The sequence below is a fragment of the Haliotis rufescens genome, unplaced genomic scaffold (assembly GCF_023055435.1).
Source record: "Haliotis rufescens isolate VD_foot unplaced genomic scaffold, xgHalRufe1.0.p SCAF_70, whole genome shotgun sequence".
NCBI classification, from domain to species: domain Eukaryota; kingdom Metazoa; phylum Mollusca; class Gastropoda; order Lepetellida; family Haliotidae; genus Haliotis; species Haliotis rufescens.
Window position 1 is genome coordinate 536,860 of NW_025964362.1, and position 20,661 is coordinate 557,520.

Here is a 20,661-nt window from a genome sequence, read left to right on the forward strand (position 1 = left end):
ATCCAACCCCCTGCCGTCGCTGTACTAGTACGCTGTTTCCTCAACACTAATCCACGGTTCATCGAAAGGGCCTTGATAATAGGATTGCATGCATTGGCTGAAAGGGATCTTGCCCTACGGATTAGTTGGGTACGGGGGCGTCCTGCGTTGCCGGTTTTGTTATCATGCCGACAGATAATCCGCATGTTGTGATCAGCATGTGCTTCTTTGATGTACCGACTATAGTCTGTATAAAATATAACCCCGTATATGAAAATTAATACAATTTATCATTGACATGATATACAACTTCTAAGACCCGTGAAGATCCGGTGTAGAATAGGTCATATGCATGTTTGCCGTAAAAGGCGACTATGTTTGTCGTAAGAGGCGACTAACGGGATCGGGGGATCAGACTCGCAGACTTGGTTTGAAGCATGTCATGATGCTCATGATGTCAATCACTGGATTGTCTGGTACAGATTCGATTATTTACAGACCGCCGTCGTATAGCTGGAATATTGCTGAGTGCGTCGATAAACAACAAACAAACAAATCCTTACATCTACAATGCATTGAGATCAGTACTCGACAAGATGTGAGACGGCATCTAGGTACTCGACAGGGTGGGATTGACCCCTCGGCTTACACGGGGTTATTTTGATTTGCATAGCTGAAAAAAAATATCCACGTTTTGCTGTGTATCCAGTACACAGTTTTCGTTTGTTTGTTTGTCTGGACCAGACAATCCAGTGATTGACATCATGAACATCGATCCACGCAATTGGGATACGATGACATGCATCAACCAAGTCAGCGAGCCTGACCACCCGATCCCGTTAGTCGTCTCTCACGACGAGCATGGTCACCTTTTACGGCAAGCATGGGTTGCTGAAGACCTATTCTACCCCGGATCTTCACGGGTCCCAGTACACAGACTCTAACCACTGCTTCCAAACAAATCAAAGAAAAACCTCGCAATTTCGCCTTACAACGTGTCACTAGAATAACTTACTTTCTGTGTTGTCCTTTCATTATGAGTTTTGTTTGTTTGTTTGTTTGTTATAATAATATCCAAGCTCTTTGACGAGGGTCGGTAAATAATCCAGACAATCCAGTAATTCATATCATGAGCATCGATCTACCCAATTTGGATACGATGACATGCATCAACCAAGTCATCCAGCCAGACCACCCGATCCCGTTCGTTGCATCATACGACAAGCATGGGTTGCTGAAGACCAAGTCTTATCCGGATCCTGGCGAAAGTCCTTGTAAAACTATACGATTAGTCTATACATCGAATAGAATTCCGGCGTTTTGACAAATACATCTAATTTAAACACCGGTGCTACATGACGCAAATAATCATTGGGTTACATGTCGATTTTTACTGTGAAAACCGAAATGTCGTGTGTCGTTTAAATTGTCTCTGGTTGTTTTAATGTGACGGGGTAAGTAAATTATTATTTTTTTAAATGATAGTTTCTTGTCCCCGACCCGTGAAGATTCCGGGGAAGAATAGGTCTTCAGCAACCCATACTTGCCGTAAAAGGCGACTATGCTTGTCGTAAAAGGCGACTAACGGGATCGGGTGGTCAGGCTCGCTGACTTGGATGATACACGTCATCGATCCCAATTGCGTGGATCGATGCTCATGATGTCAATCACTGGATTGTCTGGTCCAGACTCGATTATTTTACAGACCGCCGTCATATAGCTGGAATATGGCTGAGTGCGGCGTTAAACAACAAACAAACAAAAAAAAAAAAAAATTCTTGTCCAAAATGTTTGAACGTGTATATTAGCTCGACGAAGCTTGTTAGACTAGAATGTGCGGGCTGCTGAGGCGGCGTTAAAAATAATCACTCACTGGAATGTGTGATTAAAGTGCCCGATCGCCAGGCACATAAGTACAATCTGAGAAACCCATTCTTGTTGTTAGCAAAAGTGAAATGGTTGGAATATTGTTTAAATATACAACGCCCACGCCAGAGGAAACCAGGCTCCATTGGGCTTCAGAGACAAAATAGCGGTGACAATGATGTAATGAATGGATCACTGCAAACCATTGATGACACCAGGTGTTTGCGAAAAGGTTAACCATGTCCTGCCCTACCCGTAACATTTACAGCAACCTGAACCACACCGCGTTACCCATTGAAAGATCCAAAAAGCTAAACGACAACTTGACATTAGCTTGCAACTGAGTATTTGGCAACAAAACAGTTACTTGTTACACTTCTTGTCGCTGTTTGCTTAAGAAATAAGCATAGTTTATTTGAACTTTTTCTCATCGCTGAATACCGTTAATTAGGTAGCACGCTTTTGCAAAATAAACCATTGAAAGGTCTGTATGTCAACCATTTCGACAGGGAACAGCATTGATCGACTTGCTCCGATAACAAGGGAAAACACTGCCGTACCGTCTCCGTCTGAACCGAAAAAAATATTATTTACACGCATCAAAGTAGTAATATTTTTCCTCGATTTCTGTTTTTTTTCGGCTAACGCAGGGTGATCAAACGATTCCTTTCCCGACGGAAACATATGTTACAATACAATATTAACACAGGGCATATTTTTTTCTATTTCTAGCGATCTTTTGAAGATAAAGAATAAATTGCTGATAAAAAAAAACATTTCTGAAGCTCATTACTCAGCATGTCAATGGATTCAGTTCATGAAAAAATATGAATCCAGGTTTAAGAGGTTTCCGAAAGTATTTTTGTCAAATTTGGATAAGGCTATTCATGACTGGAGTTATATTACACATATGGGGATAATTAAATATTTTCTAGCAGTAGGCTGAAATACTGCTAAAAGCGGCGAACATCCATACTCATTCACTCACATAAGAAGTAGACAATGTTAAAGAAAGGTAGAAATGCTAGGAAGCTTAAATTATGACTTCCTTTGGCAGCATGACCAATGCTCAATAACACATCTCAACTCTGACAAGTATAGAGGGCCGAATTCTAGTCACGGACCTCCCTTTCCGAAACCTCTCTGCGGACGATGATATCTTGTCAGCATGCAACGTCGGTCTTTCACCAAGAATCATTAAAATGATCCTTGTTTGTATATGTTCCCTTGTTTTTTTTTCAGTTGAATATTTTACTTGCCTTTGCGTGTGTTTTTGATGGGTGCCACCGGTCGGTCAGAATACGTTCACTTTTTCGCGAACACATATCGTGATTCATAAACACTTGCTCATCATGTATTGGGAATCGTACAATGAACACTGCTTTTAGTAGATATTTCTTACGATGACGGAAATATTTTTGTGGCTTTATTAGGATGACCTGCTTTATTTTTTAGCATATACTGGCATTGAAATAGTTCTCTACACTCCAAATTGTTCAATTCTAGTTTAAAACAAACCTAAATGCCTTTAGATACCTGAAGCCCTGAAGCATTTGAGCTCGTATTGATTTCCGTACCAACATTCTCTTCTTCACATGCTTTGCGCGCACCGGGTTCCCCACACCCCACACGACAACACCTCTTTTCCTCTGAGATGAGCGGGAATAATAGGTTTTTTTGCTGCATAAAACTATATTCCCTTCCCTATCAAGAACGATTTCAATTTCAGGCTTTCATACAAGCTTGTGTCCAATATACTTTTGCAGCGACATCTTTATATGTTATGAAAATAGGGAGGAATTTAAAGTCGATACTTATCATTGGAATGCCCCTCCGCGTAAATAGTTGACATCACCGATACCGGAAACGTTGGCACAAAACAAACAAACAAACAATAATTTATATATGTACACACCACATTTAATATTAATTATGAAAATAACATTCATAATATGTATGATGGTTGCCAGTAGATTTTTGAGGCAAAGAAGCCGAGAAAGCAAGGGTAGCCAGAGGACTATTGCGATGGGACAGTCATAAAATTAGGTAATCGATTAACAAATGACTTATTTGTATAATTTTATACATATTAACCTCAACTTATTTCCACGTGTATATGTCAACTCATTGTTTTACTCAACGTAATAAAAGATAGTAACTATTCATCATGGGTTTATAACAACTCATGTGAATGGGATTTTCAGAAAGGATTTGGTGCATGACAGCAAAGATGTTCTTGGAGTTCATTGATAGTTGGAATCAAACAATAGATTTCTTGTTGCCATAGAACGGGTTTTGTCGTTTTTATATACATGTATTATCATGATCGAAGTCCGTCTCTTTACAAATATGCTTCGAATAGAATTTACTTTTCTCCCTGCGAGCGATGTTTGTGTAGAATATTGATGAAGTTTAAAGTTTCAAACTTTGTAAACACGAGTATCATTTTTCAGAGGAATAGGCTATTTAATTTCTCCTCTTCAGTCATTGCTTATGGCTTCCTTACTCGGAATTTAATAAATAGTAAACATAACCGACCATAAGAGACCATGGCTTGTATGTCCACGTATAATACGGACTAATTGGCCCTTTGTTCCACACGTTCATTGCGAAGGAAGTGCGGATTGTTCTTCATGAGAACATAATGTACATTTAGTAGATTCTAATTCGGTATTCACAGCACAGTGATCACATTATCACACTTGTACTTCTTACAACCCCCAAAAGAACCAGAATCTGTCTTTTACTGAGAAACGGTTATCCCAAATATAACATTTGTTAAATTTGACCGCTTCCTGAATGGCATTGTGTGTTCATAGCTTTCGGCCATGGGAGCCGTGCCAATTTACACTGGTCAGAAAGGTATACAAAGTACTTGATCTAGACTACCAGTTGGACATTTATCTTTTATGGAAGCCTCTGTGGCTGAGGGGGTTAGATCGCTGATTTTGAGCTGGCGATTAGCTGCCTCACCCTGGAAGTGTGGGTTCGAATCCCGGATGGGACTGAACCCCAAAACGTACTAGAATCAGTACTTTTCTGGTCCTTCTACCGTTGTCGTGCAAGGCCCTTAACGTTGTTAGTCGCGCTTGACAACGGTACATGCATCTAAACCGAAACGTCGCCATTATAGTAAAATAAAGAAGTTGTTATCCATCAATTGTCTCCACTTTCACATGTTTATGATAATCATTTTTATTTGTTAAACTTCGGAATCAGGTCTATGTCTTTGAAAATATATAAAAATCTCATCTATTGATAAAGTAAGATCTACATGCTAATTTCTCTCTATATATTTTTATATCCACACGATCATGTGTCTTTAGATCAGGTTTCCTCGTCAGATAATTCTTCCTGGGTAGATCCAGTGTTCACTAATAAAGGCCCTGCTTAGAATCTAAGAGAAACTTTACGTATAGAAAGGGGTTTCTTTCAATTCGTTATGATAGTTCAAGTTTAATCACCGACAGAAAAATATATTCAAAGCTTGATTTAATGCGTCGTTGTGTTTACGTTTATTTGTACTAAAGAAACCAAGTGTTAAACCAAGCATACACTCGCAATAAATAACGCTCATTGATGTTTGTGCTAACATCTTTATTCTTATTTATGTGTTTATGTTAGTATGTAACACGTGCCGATCAACGTTGTTCACCGGAGATTTACAGTAATATTTCTTTTTCTTAAAAAACGCTCCCATCAGTATCCAATCAGTATCCAGATGGTAGTGTGACTGTAGTTAACTAGAGCTATGGTCATATACTCCCCGGGGAGTCGAGAATACTCATGCATACTGATCTGTTGACAACATTACTGACATGGCATGCGTTTTCAACACGCTTGTGAGAACCTGATGTATTTACGGATTAAAATAAAAAATGCAGCAAAGAGGGTTTGGATGATCCTGGCACAGTCAGGCTGGACTGGCTCATCGTCAGCCCCCTCTACACGCAGCCAAGACAGCGAATGGGACTTCTCCCAGGAAGCGCTGCCTAGTCAAACCCACCCAGAACATTTCGGAGAATGTGAAGACTCCCCAACACTGCAGCCTTCTGCATTCCCCAGATTGTCAGAAGGGCTGTATTCCTGGTAGAAAACCCGGGTACTCTTCCAATGTCAGTCAACAGATTGGGAGGTATCAAACCTAAGGCACCAAAAACAATGGGGGTCTCGGTCACCTTGGTACTTGGGATGCAAGCATGACATTTCGAAAGCGAGGTTTGCATATTTGCCATGTTTTTCCTGAATCTTGTCAAACCCATTAGTGTCATAAGGGACAGAAAATTCCACAATATAGATGATTTCATTGGATTTATCAAAAAAGACAAGATCAGGTTTGTTGGCCTTGATACGTCTGAGGTTGTATACGGGCCTATTACAAAGAATTTTGTATTTATCATTTTCCATGACGCCCTCTACATATTCTGGGCCGTACCATGGATGGGCCTCTGTGTCAAAACCACAAGCATGGCGAAGAAGTTAATAAACTTATCAAGCCACAGTGTGTTTTGAACCAAAGCTGGGCATCCACTGACAATGTGTTGGACAGTCTCAATAAAGTCATTGCATAATCTACATTTCATATTTACATTTTGATGCAAAATCACACATTGACGGTTTCGAGCAGCAAACAGAAAACCTTCTGTTTCACTGATCAGGCGAAGGACTCTGCTGAGTTGCTGATCTTCTCAACACACTGTACATAAACTCGATGCAATGGCCGTTCAGAGAGCCTCTCCTTGAAAAACTGAGTCTGGGCCGATTTGACAAGGCACTTCGCTTGGTTTACACTAATTTCTGTACCGTTTAGCAGTACAGAAGCATCAACAAAATCAACATTGACATTGAGATTATGTCCCACACCCTTTTTAGAAAACTGTGGAAGGCCTTGCTTTCATCATGAGTCTTGACACGCTTCACACGAGGATCATCAGACAAATAAATGTGTGCAAAGTGCACAATACAATTCTATCATGAAGAACCTCCACGTTAATCAGACCACGCCGTCCCATCATGGTTGGTAAGTCATTGATGGAAGAGTAGGGGGTGGGATCTATTGTCTGACATGATTCTTCATATGAGGGTGTCAATACCCTGAATTTCTTGTTTCGTCCAATCAGCAACACAAAAAGAATACAAAAGGACGGGTACAGCATAAGTATTAAGGGCTTTAACTTTATTGCTAGCGTTCAGCTCTGAACTCAAGATGTTCTTGAGTCCACATTTGTACTCTGCCCGAAGTTTGTCCTTGATATGGGCATTCTGGAGTTTGTCCCTAATCTGCATCCCTAATGTAAGTACGTATAGGCCTGACCTTCCACAAGATGGTCAATAAGTCCTTCTCCAACTAAACTGACTGATCCTCCCTCGTCTACCTTGCCACGTTTCAGATTATTATTATTATCGTCATCATCATCATCATCATCATTATTATAATTATACTTATTATTTTAGGCCCTGAGATAAATCCGGGCATCGCACTGACACACCTAATAAGACACACTGTTGTAAGAGCCGACGTAATTGAGGATCGGACGGTCACAATGAGTGTTCTTGTTAATCATGCTATCGACAGTTTGTCTGATTTTTCCATATATTTTGGAGTGCAGCGACCATCAACATTAACGTCCCTATATAAGTGCAATAATCTTGAACGCGATGTCAAACCCCATTTCACCTTGCCTCTACCAGTGAGACACACTTTAACAGCCTGGACATGAACTGTTCCAAATATCACTGGCAACGCCTGGGATCGACACTTACACAGTAGACACGCAGCAAGTCTAGATCATGCTTCCTGGGTCAATCCGTCCCGAACTTACGTTCGGCTAAATTCGGAAACCGAATTTGTGCTCTCTCACAGTAGGCATCACAATGTCTCATCTAGTGCTGTGTAATTCGAGAAAGATTGAAGGATTGTGTCCTTATAGTATCACGGTATTCCATTTGCATTGTATTGCCATTTGTTTCAGTAAACACGTGCAGATGCAAATTATCTGTATACTCTTGACACTGAAATTGGTTCTGGTTCTTAAGGGACTGGAAAATTATTATTGGGGACGGCCTGCTTGGTGAGATAAAGGGGTCTCATGAAAAAATGACACAGCGAAAGAGGTGAATCGCCAAAATAAAAAAACAACAATTAGGATAAGGTGGGCAGGAATAAGGGACACTGATGTATTCTTTCCAATAAGAAAATTCGACATTATTTAAGGAATGGTCATTTATCATAGGGTGTGTGTGTGTGTTGTTGTTTTTTGTGTGGTTTTTTGTGTTGTTTTATGGGTTTTTTTGGAGGGGGGTTCATGAAAACCTTTTACATGTATTTGGTGTGTGTGTTGGTGGTGGGGTGGGGTGGGGGGGGGGGGGGGGGGGGGGGTGTTACATGAAATATACAGATATGAAATATACTTGTGTACCAGGCTGCCAAAGTACCCCCGAAATGTGGTAACCACTTACACCATAATAACCAAATGCACGTAGTTTTGTGTCGTTAGCAGCGGTTACTTCCCCTTGTCAAGTTTTCCAACACGGACAGACACACTGATCACAATCCTTGACAGGACAGCCATAAGTGTTCATTACTCTCGCCAGGGCAATCGACCCGTCGTTGTCATTGACACATTGACTGATGTCAGTTTCATCAGCTGTGACAGAAGTCAAACACAACTCATTGTCTTCCCTTTCATTATCTACAACAGCCTAGCTTCACGTGACCCGTGCGAACCTTTCCTATGAAGACCCGACTCAGCCTGGACCCCCGGTCGACTTCAGTCGTTCAATCATTTCGGTCTATTAAGCCATAAATTACGTCCATTAACCCGATCCTTTCTAACGTTTATATATGAACCCTAGAGCCGCCCTTCCTGGTGCCAGTTCTTGTCTTAAATCATGTGCCGTTTCCGCGAGAAATAAAATCACCGGATCTCATAATTCAAACTCAAACCTCGTCCTACCCCTGACAGGGACACAACTAGTAATCCATGGTTAACAGGAAACAATACCGTCAAAAAGTAATTGCTGCTAATTTGTGACCACCTTGCTTCGGAAGAATAAATGTTCAAAGCAAGACCGGTTCTAAACAGCAAAGTGTGAAGTGGATGGGGTTCAGACCGAGCTAATAAACGGTTCTAACAACGTCTAACCACTTTCAACTTGAAAGTCCGCCATCACGCATTGTAAATCTCGCGAGATTGCACGTTGCATGTTCGAGGTAATAAACTATTCCCCTAAAGACTGCTTTCAGTTGTCACCAGTCATTGCTAGCCGTATCCCACCACGAGCCGTGTGGCAGACGGTCGTTATGGCTCCAGTCCATCAGTTTTAACCGTCAACTACTAGCAAAGCGTCTAGCTACATTTTCGAAGTAATGCGTAATTGAATTGACTGCATGCACATCAAGACATGTCCTGAAGTAAAACTTATTTTCTCAAGAGCATTTATTTTTTTGCTGGTTGTCACACCAGTCGTCCGGCAAACGTAATATGTTTTTGACTCGGTCATCATTGTTCAGTAGCTTAAGTTAATACAATTCTATTATCGTTTTGCGTCAAGAACAGGAAAAACTTAACGCGATGCATCAACATGGCACCAAACCATTCTATGTTGAACAACATCATCTCTGTTTTCCAAAAGCATTGTTTAAAATGGCCGTGCGAAAGACTTCCATCAAATCCACCCATATGATGGGTGTAAGACGTCTACGTGTATTACATGACTGTGCCTCCCGGTAGTATTACCGGGTACTGCTGCTAACATCGGCCTTTACGTCGGTGTGTGAATCAACTGCAGACACATGAAACGTCCCCCCTCATTACAACTGCGAAATGTCTGATATGAGCGCTGAACTCAAGGCATCTTACAAATACACTTGCTATCGTTTAAAGATAGACACATTTCACATGAAGCAAACGATAAAAACACACTAAAAAGACAACAAACTGACAATGCATGTATTTTACATTTACTTACAAACAAACCTCCATGGACACAACATAAACAAGTTACAAAAAGACAATGATATATAAGGCGCTTTGGGGTTTTGCAAAAACATTGACAGAAAATGTGCCTCACAAACTTAACACCTCGTTTGCAAAACCATTTTTTTTATAAATAAGCCCATTATGAAAATATATTTTTACCCAGAACTAGGCTTGACAATAGCACTTGACGTAAAAGTGGAGTCTATTTTGTGAGACATAAACGGACTGAGTAAGTCTGTTTAATTATTAGGGGGTACATAAGTCCAATCATATCGGAACTAGGGACAGCAAAAATAGGCTTAACACATGTGTTATGAAGTGTTTTCCACATTAAAACGCAGAGATGAACCCAGAAATCTGTTCGTCCAGAATTAAATGGTAAAATCAGAGAATTCAAATTAAATTGAATTACACAGTTTTAGGTTTGTACAATCACGAAAGGCAATCCAATGGGACCAATAAGTGGTAGCAGCAATGAGAAACAGGCATTTTGACCAGCGCACTCACGAATGTCCAGATATGTCGAATGTCTTGAAAGAGGCTACTTGGTTCATAAATCCGGAAAGTCGTTGAAGGCTTGCAGAACTTCGGTGTTTTCAGCCAGTTATGTAAATACGCACTTGGCATGTAGAGAAGACGCAAGTCGTAAAAGCCCTTGCATCGCCATCGGCTCCCACTTATACAAGTACAGCCAACTTCTAGAAACAATCATCTCATGTCACATCAGTCACTACTCAGGGGCGGTCGGGTAGCCTAGTGGTTAACGCATTCGCTCGTCGCGCCGAAGACCCGGGTTCCATTTCTGACATGGGTACAATGTGTGAAGCCCATTTCTGTTGTCCCCTGCCGTGATATTGCTGGAATATTGCTAAAAGCGGCGTACAACTAAACTCACTCACTCATTCACTCACACTTCTCGAACAATCAAGTCTATCTTGTACGTCAACGACAAACAAGGCAGGTAACTCTAAATCACAATTGGGGTGCAGGCTGGTCAGTGCAGCACATGATATTTTACGAACGTTTCGGTCATTTGCTGCCACCGATCTTAACTAGAAATAACCAACAATAATCCTTACACCAGTATAACAAATAACCTCTGGGGGTGGCCTGCTTGTCGTGAGAAGCGACTAACGGGATCAGGTGGTCAGGATCGCTGACGTGGCTGATGCATGTCATCGTATCCTAATTGCAAAGATCGATGCTCATGATGTCAATCACTGGATTGTATGGCCCAGATTCGATTTTGTACAGACCGCCGCCATATAGCTGCAATATAGCTGAGTTCGGCGTCAAACAACAAACAAACAAATCTGTTTTGGGAATCGAACCTGGGTTTTCGGTGTGATGAGCCAACGTTTCAATCAATAGGCCAACAGAGAAACCAACACAGATTATTGTAAAAGTCATGCATATCGTCCAAGCTTTCTAAAGTCTAATCAGACCTGACATACAACAAAGACATTTCCGATATATACTTCTTGTCAGTATTGTCAATACTTAATCAACACATTCACCGTCATCACTGTGCATTAAAATACTGCTGTGACTCCCTAAGGTAAGAATAGATAAAATGAAATCTAAAGAGGCTCCACATATAGAAGCTAACCGACTTTCTGTGCTATTGAAAATTTGAGATTCATTGTTGCTTGGTATTCAACTGATCCGTGGATTAGACATTGGGAAGCTGACAATGACGTCTGGGCCTTGTGATGGCTATATTTGTGTTAGATCTTTCCAAGACTAAGATTCCGTGAGACTGGAGTCATTATGCAACAACGCCAATGGTTCAGACAAAAATGGTCACCACGGAACTTGGAAGCGTGCGAGTCGAAAAGTTTTTGTTACATATACAAGTGGTGCCATTAGGGTCGTCGAAGGGCTTAAATGTGTATACAATCGAATCTGTATTTCTGAGTTTGTTTTGTGGAAATTTCCTTTTGAACCTCGTTAATACGGAATGTAGTGTTCTCAGTAACATCGTCAGGATAAACAAATGTCCTTATTAATCGACGATGGGTACAAAACGATGTACTCTTTGTATAAACATACTAAGCGTTCCAAGTATTGATTAGATAAGCAAGGTTTCCGGTTAAATAAGGTTTCACGGAACATGTATCAGAGAGTGGAATGTGTTTTAACTGCAGTTACTAAGACACAAGAACGTAGATAAATATTTCAGTTTCACGTAACAGGATTAGACATCGATACCTGATTGAACGACCCGTGAAGATCCGGGGTAGAATAGGTTTTCAGCAACCCATGCTTGCTGAAAAAGGCGACTATGCTTGTCGTAAGAGGAGAGGTCGGGTGGTCAGGCTCGCTGACTTGGTTGATGCCTGTCATCGTATCCCAATTGCGTGGATCGATGCTCATGATGTCAGTCACTGGTTTGTCTGGTCCAGACTGGATTATTTACAGACCGCCGTCATATAGCTGGAATATTGTTGAGTGCGGCGTTAAACAAACAAACAAACAAACAAGCATGATTGAACTGTCCGATACGTTTGCAACTTGCAGATCTTGACCTTGCTGAACCGAAACCTCACAATTGATCCGAGAATGTAAACACATTTAATTGAAATTATCGAGATTACATTATGTTTACCAAACTGTTACGTGTACATTGTGACTACATCCGTTATCAGTAAACAGACCTCACCGCACAATATTGTACGAAACTGCACTTATGGAGTTAATATTTCTCTTATGATATGTTAAGATATTCCATACGCCGCGGCGGGCTCGTCCCTCTCGGATATGACGTAAGATCGTATTTTTGTAATATCTTCTGTGGCTTATTGTTATTCGCTTACATTAGTTCAATATCGTTGCACTGAACTCCAGATTGATTAGGTAAACACGGCTTTGTCCGAATAATTTTCTCAGTGCATGTCACCTAGCAAATCTGAAATTAAGAAGTAACTAAGAGACGTGTGTCTCTTTCAACAACCTTGAAATGAACAAGTGACAAGCAAGCACGTGCCTTCTTAGCAACGACCGCGCTCCTGGTTTCCCCTTACCTGTCACCGGAGACAGGTATATTTCACGCAACATGCTAAACGACAAGGCATTTCCCATCATAAAGGCGTCATTTACGTTGGCACATATGAAACTGACATGCAATCGATGATGTAAATTGCAGTAACCAAGGAGTGTATGCGGAATTCGAGTTGTAAGAGGAGAGGGCAGGGCAAACAGTTATTGGTGGTTTAAAGACTCTCAGAGAGCTGAGCAAACAGGACGAATTAGACGGAGATCTAATAATGCTGCCCCGTGATTGCTCAAATTTAAGACGATATTTTCGAGTCCTTTTTTTCCGAGTGGTTGATAAAATACTAAGACCATAATGCCTCGGGATCAGTCAATCCTTCTTGACATCCAATCACACATAATGTTTGTATCAAGAGTAAATGTTTTCCTTCTTTATGATAATATTGAACTTAACGTATACTACTCAAGTTTTGACAAGGGTACTGAGATAGTTCATGCTACCAGATCTAAAACGTTATGAGTAATGACACAAGTTGGATGAATCAAGAAGTGATCAAAATATTTCAAAAGTTGAAAAGCAAACATGAAATGTTATACGGCAACAGCCTATGAAATTATCAAATTTAACATCCCTTGTGCATGATATTCGTATTTGATTATTATATATTTGATTTGAATATATTATTTTCGGATTTGATACAATTTGGTATTGTATGCCATGTTCGGATTGGACGTATTGTATACTGTGGGGAAGATGTAAGGGAATATATAGGTAACGGGAAGTGATTGTTAGCCACAACACTCCAAAATAACCAGTCCTGTTTGCAAATCTAGAGGCAACCATTTCATACAGTAACTTCTTTTAGTGGCATGAATTTAACATATTTCAGTGAATAAACATCAGTTAGAGATTGTCACTGAGAAATGAGCATCTGCAGGTATGTATTGCCCTCTTGATAAATGTTAGTCGAACTCAGGGATATTCTATTTATGACTCGTTGTCATTTTAAGGAAGAAAATCGGAAATGTTAACGTTCACTGACGTGCAAATTGTGTTCTAATCACGTCATGTAATGAATCTGCCACGCCATATATATATAATATATATATATATATATATATATATCCTATTAATTCCTCCATAGGAGAGTTACAGACATATAAATACAGTATTTACAAGCGTACAAAGACTGGCATTCTTATGTTAAGTCTATCCCGGCTTATATGTCTTGCTTCACAAGGTCTATATATTTTTTTCAATTGGAAGAGACCTTTGACTGAAGCTCTCTACAGACTCTGGATTTGCTAGGATCGGGGGTCTACATGCTAGGAAAGAGCAAACTTAACTCAAGCCACGCTGACTTCCACTGGACAAATGTCCACTATGCTACGCCATAAATTGTCTCTGTGGCCACAAATTGTCTCTGTCTGTGGCCACAAATTGGCTCTGTCTGTGGACATATACACACAACGTGAACGAGCAAGTCCTGGTGGGTAAACATGTCACATGTCACACGCACCCTTATTTCTCCTCTCTGCAGCTCCCGCGCTTGAACCATTCCTTACAACGCCTTGCACTTGAAGTAAAATTACTGAAAGGTTACAATGACATTCCTCAACATGACCTCGGAGAGTCCCTTAAAATAAGTCGACATATACTGGTCAGTACAATCCTCAATTATACGTTTTCAATTACCGGATATGTCTGTTTACGTCCCATTTTGGTGTTTACTTAAGATGGAATAAACTCACGATTCAATCTCCGTTTTCGTTGGATTTATTGCTTTTGGTGTAGCAATAAGATATTTCTAGGAATAGGTTTCAGAGTAACACAAATAAAACTTTAAAGACCCAAAGTAATTCCTCTGAAAGGCAAGAATGGCCAGTGTTTCCTTTCATCTGAACAAAGTTATCATCACGAGTGATGACTTTGGGGATTATCTCAAATCTGCTACGGAAAGTAAATGTGACGAGGAGCTTACCATGTTAAATAGAATTCCTTCTTTGACACTGTGTCTGTGACGAATATCGAATCCTATGATAAACATAATATTTAAGTTGCACCTCGTTTGCATTGTTAGAACCATTTCTTAAAGAAAACCTTTGAGGTGATCCCTAATATACAATCGCCAAATATAGAAAGATGGAAGGACTCGAATTGTTGACACAATCCAAACACACATCGCTTGAAACACAAACAAAACTAAACAGTTTTAGTGCTTTAGCCTTTAAGGAAACAGATTACACAGATTTATTATTCCACGAGACAAAGGATGCTGATTGCTCATCTTGCACACGATAGGTTTTGTTATAATGGGGGACAAGTGGTTTCCTGGGAGTGTTTATTTACCCATCTTTACCGCGTGAAACGTTTATAGCGTCTACTTAATTGCCTTTCGGTAACTATAACCCCTAAATAACATTTTCTCTCAGGGTTCCTTCTGACTAGTTGAGTATGGTTTTACGCCGACTTTATTTATATTCCAGCAATATCACGGCGTTGGACAACAGAAATAGCCTTCACAGATTGTATCCATGTGGGGAATCAAACCCGGCGTTCGGCGTGTCGAGCCTACTCCATCGCCACCTTCATGGAGTGTTCTTCATGCATGCAACAATTTGTATGTTGTACAGTTGTTCATTGAACCTTTTGGTTTGCGGACCTCATCTACACCACTGCATAAGTTCATGTAATACACGCGTTAAGAACGTATGGCACACGCATGTGATACTTATGTTTCACATGTTGCACACGCGCGTCCAACGCGTAACACATGGTTGAAAGGTTCCACACGAGTGGCAAACGGGATGCACCCGGATCACTTCACTCTACACGTTGCCAATGTGTGTAGCGTACATAAAGTTTTAACATAATCGCGTTTTCCTTTGAACATGTACGCTTGATTTTCTAACATATCATAATTTGACAATGGAATTGCACTTTCTAACGGTTGTCTTTGCCGTATACTTCTCTATTCTTGTAGAAACAACCCCACGAGTTCAGGTTCTTTAAAGCAGCGTATATTACAACGTTTTCCCATACCTAAAAGTAATGAACGTTTTCGCAGAGAAACGGTTTTTAGAGATTGCTGCACCTCCCAACAGAATTCCCCCATCCAACGAATGAAAATGAAAGTACAATCCGATAGGAGTGTGAAATACTCCACAAGTATTGTACTGAACATGTGTGTGTGACACCTTACAGAGGACAAAGGAAACTTGATATTCCCACATGACCAATATTGGAGTACTCTTTTACCTCTCTTGTGTTATGAAGGAACAGATCAGTATACTTGTACTTGAATAGAATAGACATGTAATGCCCATGTGAGATTACATTTTCGAGACAAAGCACGTTTTTCTATCTTTTTCAAACAATTTTAAACTCTAATATGTGGCAATTATTGTTTGAGCTTCTTCTGAAGAGACTGGATTATTTATTTAGAAACGTGCCTACCAACTGCCCAAACATTCGATCAAAATAAAACCATTCAATTATTAGTCATTGTCTTCTTGAGAGCTTCTTGAGAGCTTCTTGATTATAGTACACGTATCTGCTACCAAAGTGCTTTTCAATGCCTGTCTAATGCCAGCTATTTCTAGTTTTCCCTTGTAAGATGAGCACAAAAGTTATTGTTGTCTTGTGTCAGAAATATTCATAAACGTAGCAACTGAATACTACGCGCTTTGTACTGTTCTGTGTTGATCTTGTAAATCTTGTTATCTGGTCTTTTACAACTAAACGACAAAGGTTGTTGACATTCGATACGGGGTATAATGGGTATTTGTGTGTGTGTGTGTGTGTTTTTTTGTGTAAAGCATTCACATATATATCACGTTTGATCCTTTGCTGCCTGCCTCCCGAGGACGCCACAAGGACAAGGACGTCCTGTGTCATTGTAAGTTGACGTGTTGGTTCAGTGGTGGAGACATGACCCAACACACTTGGGACATTACATGATATCGCGTTCATTGGATGAATTAGCCATGATGGCTACAGCTTTGGAAAAAACTATAATTGTTCTAAAATCGCTGGGTGACATACATGAATTCTTGATTCTTGATTCTACTACAGTAAACTACGGTTATAACGAACTCAAAGGGACCGCATATTTTAGTTCGTTATAACCGTAGTTCGTTATAAGCATATATACAGCATATATACAACACATGGCCGGGACTAAAAAATAAGTTCATTATATCAGTCAGTTCGTTATAAGCGTGTTCGTTATAACCGTAGTTTACTGTACAGTGATACGGTTAAAGTTTACCGTTACGTATCCAAATTCTGCTGAAACAACAAAGGGTGTTCACGAGATCACTGTTCAACATGACTCGTAGGTCTGTGTGGACCAGCTAGAAACGTAACGATGCAACAACGGAGGTTTCAATAAATCATCATTGATCTCGCGAAATTGTAGGTTATGAGTGAAGAGTTTGTTACGTGCTGATGGGCCATGCACGGAGTTTGTTGCATTGCTGGCACTGAAAGAACAAATGTCAATGAAATAAGGATATAAATCTTACCTGCATAATTATTTCCCACTTCTGTGGCGAGATTGGTGAGGATGTCATTTATGTAGTCAAACTTGAAGTACTCCTGTGAAAGATTTCGAACATCCTTCTGGTGTCTCAGACCGTAGTGTATTCCATCCGTGGCAATGTGACAGAATCTCTCCAGGACGTGATTATGACCATCAGGTTCATATAACAACTTCACTCTACTCCAATTGAACTTTTTCAAAATTGTCACAATAAAATTCACAAGTGAGTTGAAGTTGGTCCCAACGCGTGTCAACAGCGGAAACATGCGAGGCTTCATTAAGGCAAAATCCCGAGCCATGGCACCAGTGGTGACCATAGGAATGTCCCAGTATCTAGTTTGTCTTGCAATCGGTGCAGCCGCGTAGTCACAACATGGCCCAAAAAACACATGGACTTGTTTTTTCACATAGTAATTGATGGCTTCGTTCATGGCATCGGCGATTGAGCACTTAGAATCGGCATAGTTGACAATGATTTGTCTGCCTGGTAAGGGTCCCGTGGAATTGGTCACCTTTTCCACAGCTATGCTTATTGCAGGTGCGACCCTCATGGAACTGAACAATCTGCTTTTATCACTCGGTAACAGCGAGGCTATCATTATTGGATTTGAATTTACTCCATAAAATCCACACAAGAACACACACCAACTTAACAGCCTCACACACATGGTTGGTGTGTTATGATTCTATGAACGAACACAAAAATCAAGAGAACATTTTGCTGTTTTCGACAGAAGAAAGAAGCTTCAGTTGTAGTATTCCATTCGAAACAATTCCATCACATCCAATGCAACAGCTGGTAAGTAGTATTCTTATATGTCAATACATAATATAATTGTTGTATATTAATCACAAAAAGGATCCCTACATATTTCACAAACAATGGATATCACAGCTTGAAGTTAGGCGTCTTGTAGATACTCCTTAAGATTGGAATTATTTCACTTCAGTGTTAATAAGATCCAGGTAACCACGATATGTCAGTGATGAAGATCTTCTGGTGTAATCCTACAGAGTATGCGTCCAGATCCAACCTGAAACAACAACGAGTGGTTGATATTATGAACATCAGTCCTGTCATTTTGTAAAGTGAGTACAGCTCAAATATTATGTTACAATATCCATAGTAAAGGTTTACACGTGTGTCAGTCAATCAACAAGGGGACTTCGACCATGACAGAGTGCCATGCAGCTGTGTCATGCTGTCCTGCTAGCAGCCTACACATCAAGGAATATTGGACGGATAGGCATTCAATGAAAAACAATAGACTGTTATAACTATCAGTTTTCATTTCATGGACGTCATAATGGTTATGTGCACGGCATAATTCTTAATGATGTGTTGGAGCGAAGGAGAAATTACGGTTGAAAAGCAATGTGCACACATGTACTTATTTACCGTTCAAAATCGGTTACACAATATTTCCATATAATAGCGATTTAAAGAGATTGTATCCTGTATCAATTTTCTGACGTACACGTTAGGACGTTTTTGACTTCCCTTTCCATTGCTTCCAAGGCTTTGAATCATACGACATGACTCAGTTCTTGTGACCATCTAGCGACACAAACAGTTTTCTTTATTCGGGTACCCGTTAAGCAGGTATCATTTGTTTGTTTGTTTGTTTGTTTGTTTAACGCAGCACTCAGCAATATTCGAGCTATATAACAGCGGTCTAGACATGATCGGATCTTGACCAGATCTTGACCCACTGATTGATATCATGAGCATCGATCCACGTAATTGGGATACGATGACATGCATCAACCAAGTCAGCGACCCTGACCACCCGATCCCGTTAGTTGCCTCTTACGACAAGCATTATCGCCTCTTACAAGAAGCATGGGTTGCTAAACGACTATTCTTCTCGGATCTTTACGGGTATTATCAGGTATCGGTGGTATCTGAGACATTTGTCAAAACGAAACCAATACCATATTCAGATATTTCAAACAGATACATGGACGTCCTGGAAATATGAAATTTAGGACAGTGGTGCTTAACTTTTTTCCAAGGGTATAGTTGTAAGGTTACATCAATGGCGATATCTTAAACATACACCACTATTCCTACAAAACACATTTCAAGTAAGGTCTAACACAGGGAGTTTAGGTATTAGATCTACGTAATTGAAATGCTGCAACCAAGTCAGCGAACCTGACTACCTCATCCTGTTCGTCGCCTCTTTCGACCAACTTTGATTGCTGAAGATTACATGATCACAGGAGCATGTAAGTCATTAGATCTGGACTAGAAAAATAATACTGACAATGATATAATGTACGTGATCGTCGTCAATTAACGAAGATTAGCCAGATCGACCATTGTGACCATCCAACGCTAAGAAATATGTAAATGGTTCTAAATTCAATCACAACTAAGTTAGCAGCATATCAGCGTATATCACATCGACCATGCCACGAACAATTTAGTACGATAACATATATATAGAAGAGAAAGAGAAGCCTACCTGCTGCTGGTTGGAACATGTGCCCTGCTTGAAAATAACTCGATCTCAGAATGGAACATCGAAAAACCGACCAACAGCAATGCGGTATGTAATTCTCCGTGGGAGGATTTTAATAATCAGCTGGGGATTTATACGTAATTTGGCGACCTCAATAAGTCAATACTTCCAGAACAAAAGATTCCGAAAGATTTGTGTGTGGTTTGTAATGAGAATGCAAGGCTTCTTGTGCGGATTAACCTACTAATTGTGTAATCTTCGGTTTTATCTTGTGTCAATGACAGTAATCCGTTAATCCCATGTAGCGCTTGGAGTGCAGCTATAATTAATCCACGAAGTAGGGTAATTTGTTTCAGTAAAAATTTAATATTCGGATATGGTATTAAGCCAATATTTTCGCACCATAATTTTCTGTATAAATTGATTGTCGATTGGGTGCTTACGTTTTGTATGCAAACAAATGGGAATTCTCGAGATGGCTTAAAAAAAGTATCTCTATATTGACTACTTTGTTTAATATATAAACCCTAATGACTGTAAGTACTAGTGCATACGTATACTCAAGAATCTTTATTCACGATTGTTTATTGCAGTATTTAGGCTTCCAGAGAACAATTGTACATTTATACATGATAATTGATTTGTGGATCTTACACTAGTGATGTACAATTGGTTCATGATATGTTAGGTAATACATAATAAAAAAATTGATTTACATACATTTCTCTTCAGATACAAAGCAAGACCTTTTATTGTTGAATGTGTTGTGGGGGACACTAGTTCAATTAATTTCTGATGAGAAGGATGTTTTTTGGTAACATTGCGGAA

At 40.0% G+C, this 20,661-nt stretch overlaps 1 protein-coding gene across 4 annotated transcripts in view; it reads right to left on the bottom strand.

Moving 5' to 3' along the window:
- The window catches only part of LOC124135588 (atrial natriuretic peptide receptor 1-like), a 654,598-nt gene that overhangs the window by 345,250 nt on the left and 288,687 nt on the right, over nucleotides 1-20,661 (bottom strand). For all 4 annotated transcript variants that reach the window (XM_046500976.2, XM_046500985.2, XM_046500994.2 and 1 more), the window contains one exon: nucleotides 17,349-18,399. In XM_046500976.2, coding sequence (XP_046356932.1) covers nucleotides 17,349-18,033 — 685 coding nt within the window. In that variant the 5' untranslated portion in view covers nucleotides 18,034-18,399. The remainder of the gene's footprint in view (nucleotides 1-17,348; nucleotides 18,400-20,661) is intronic.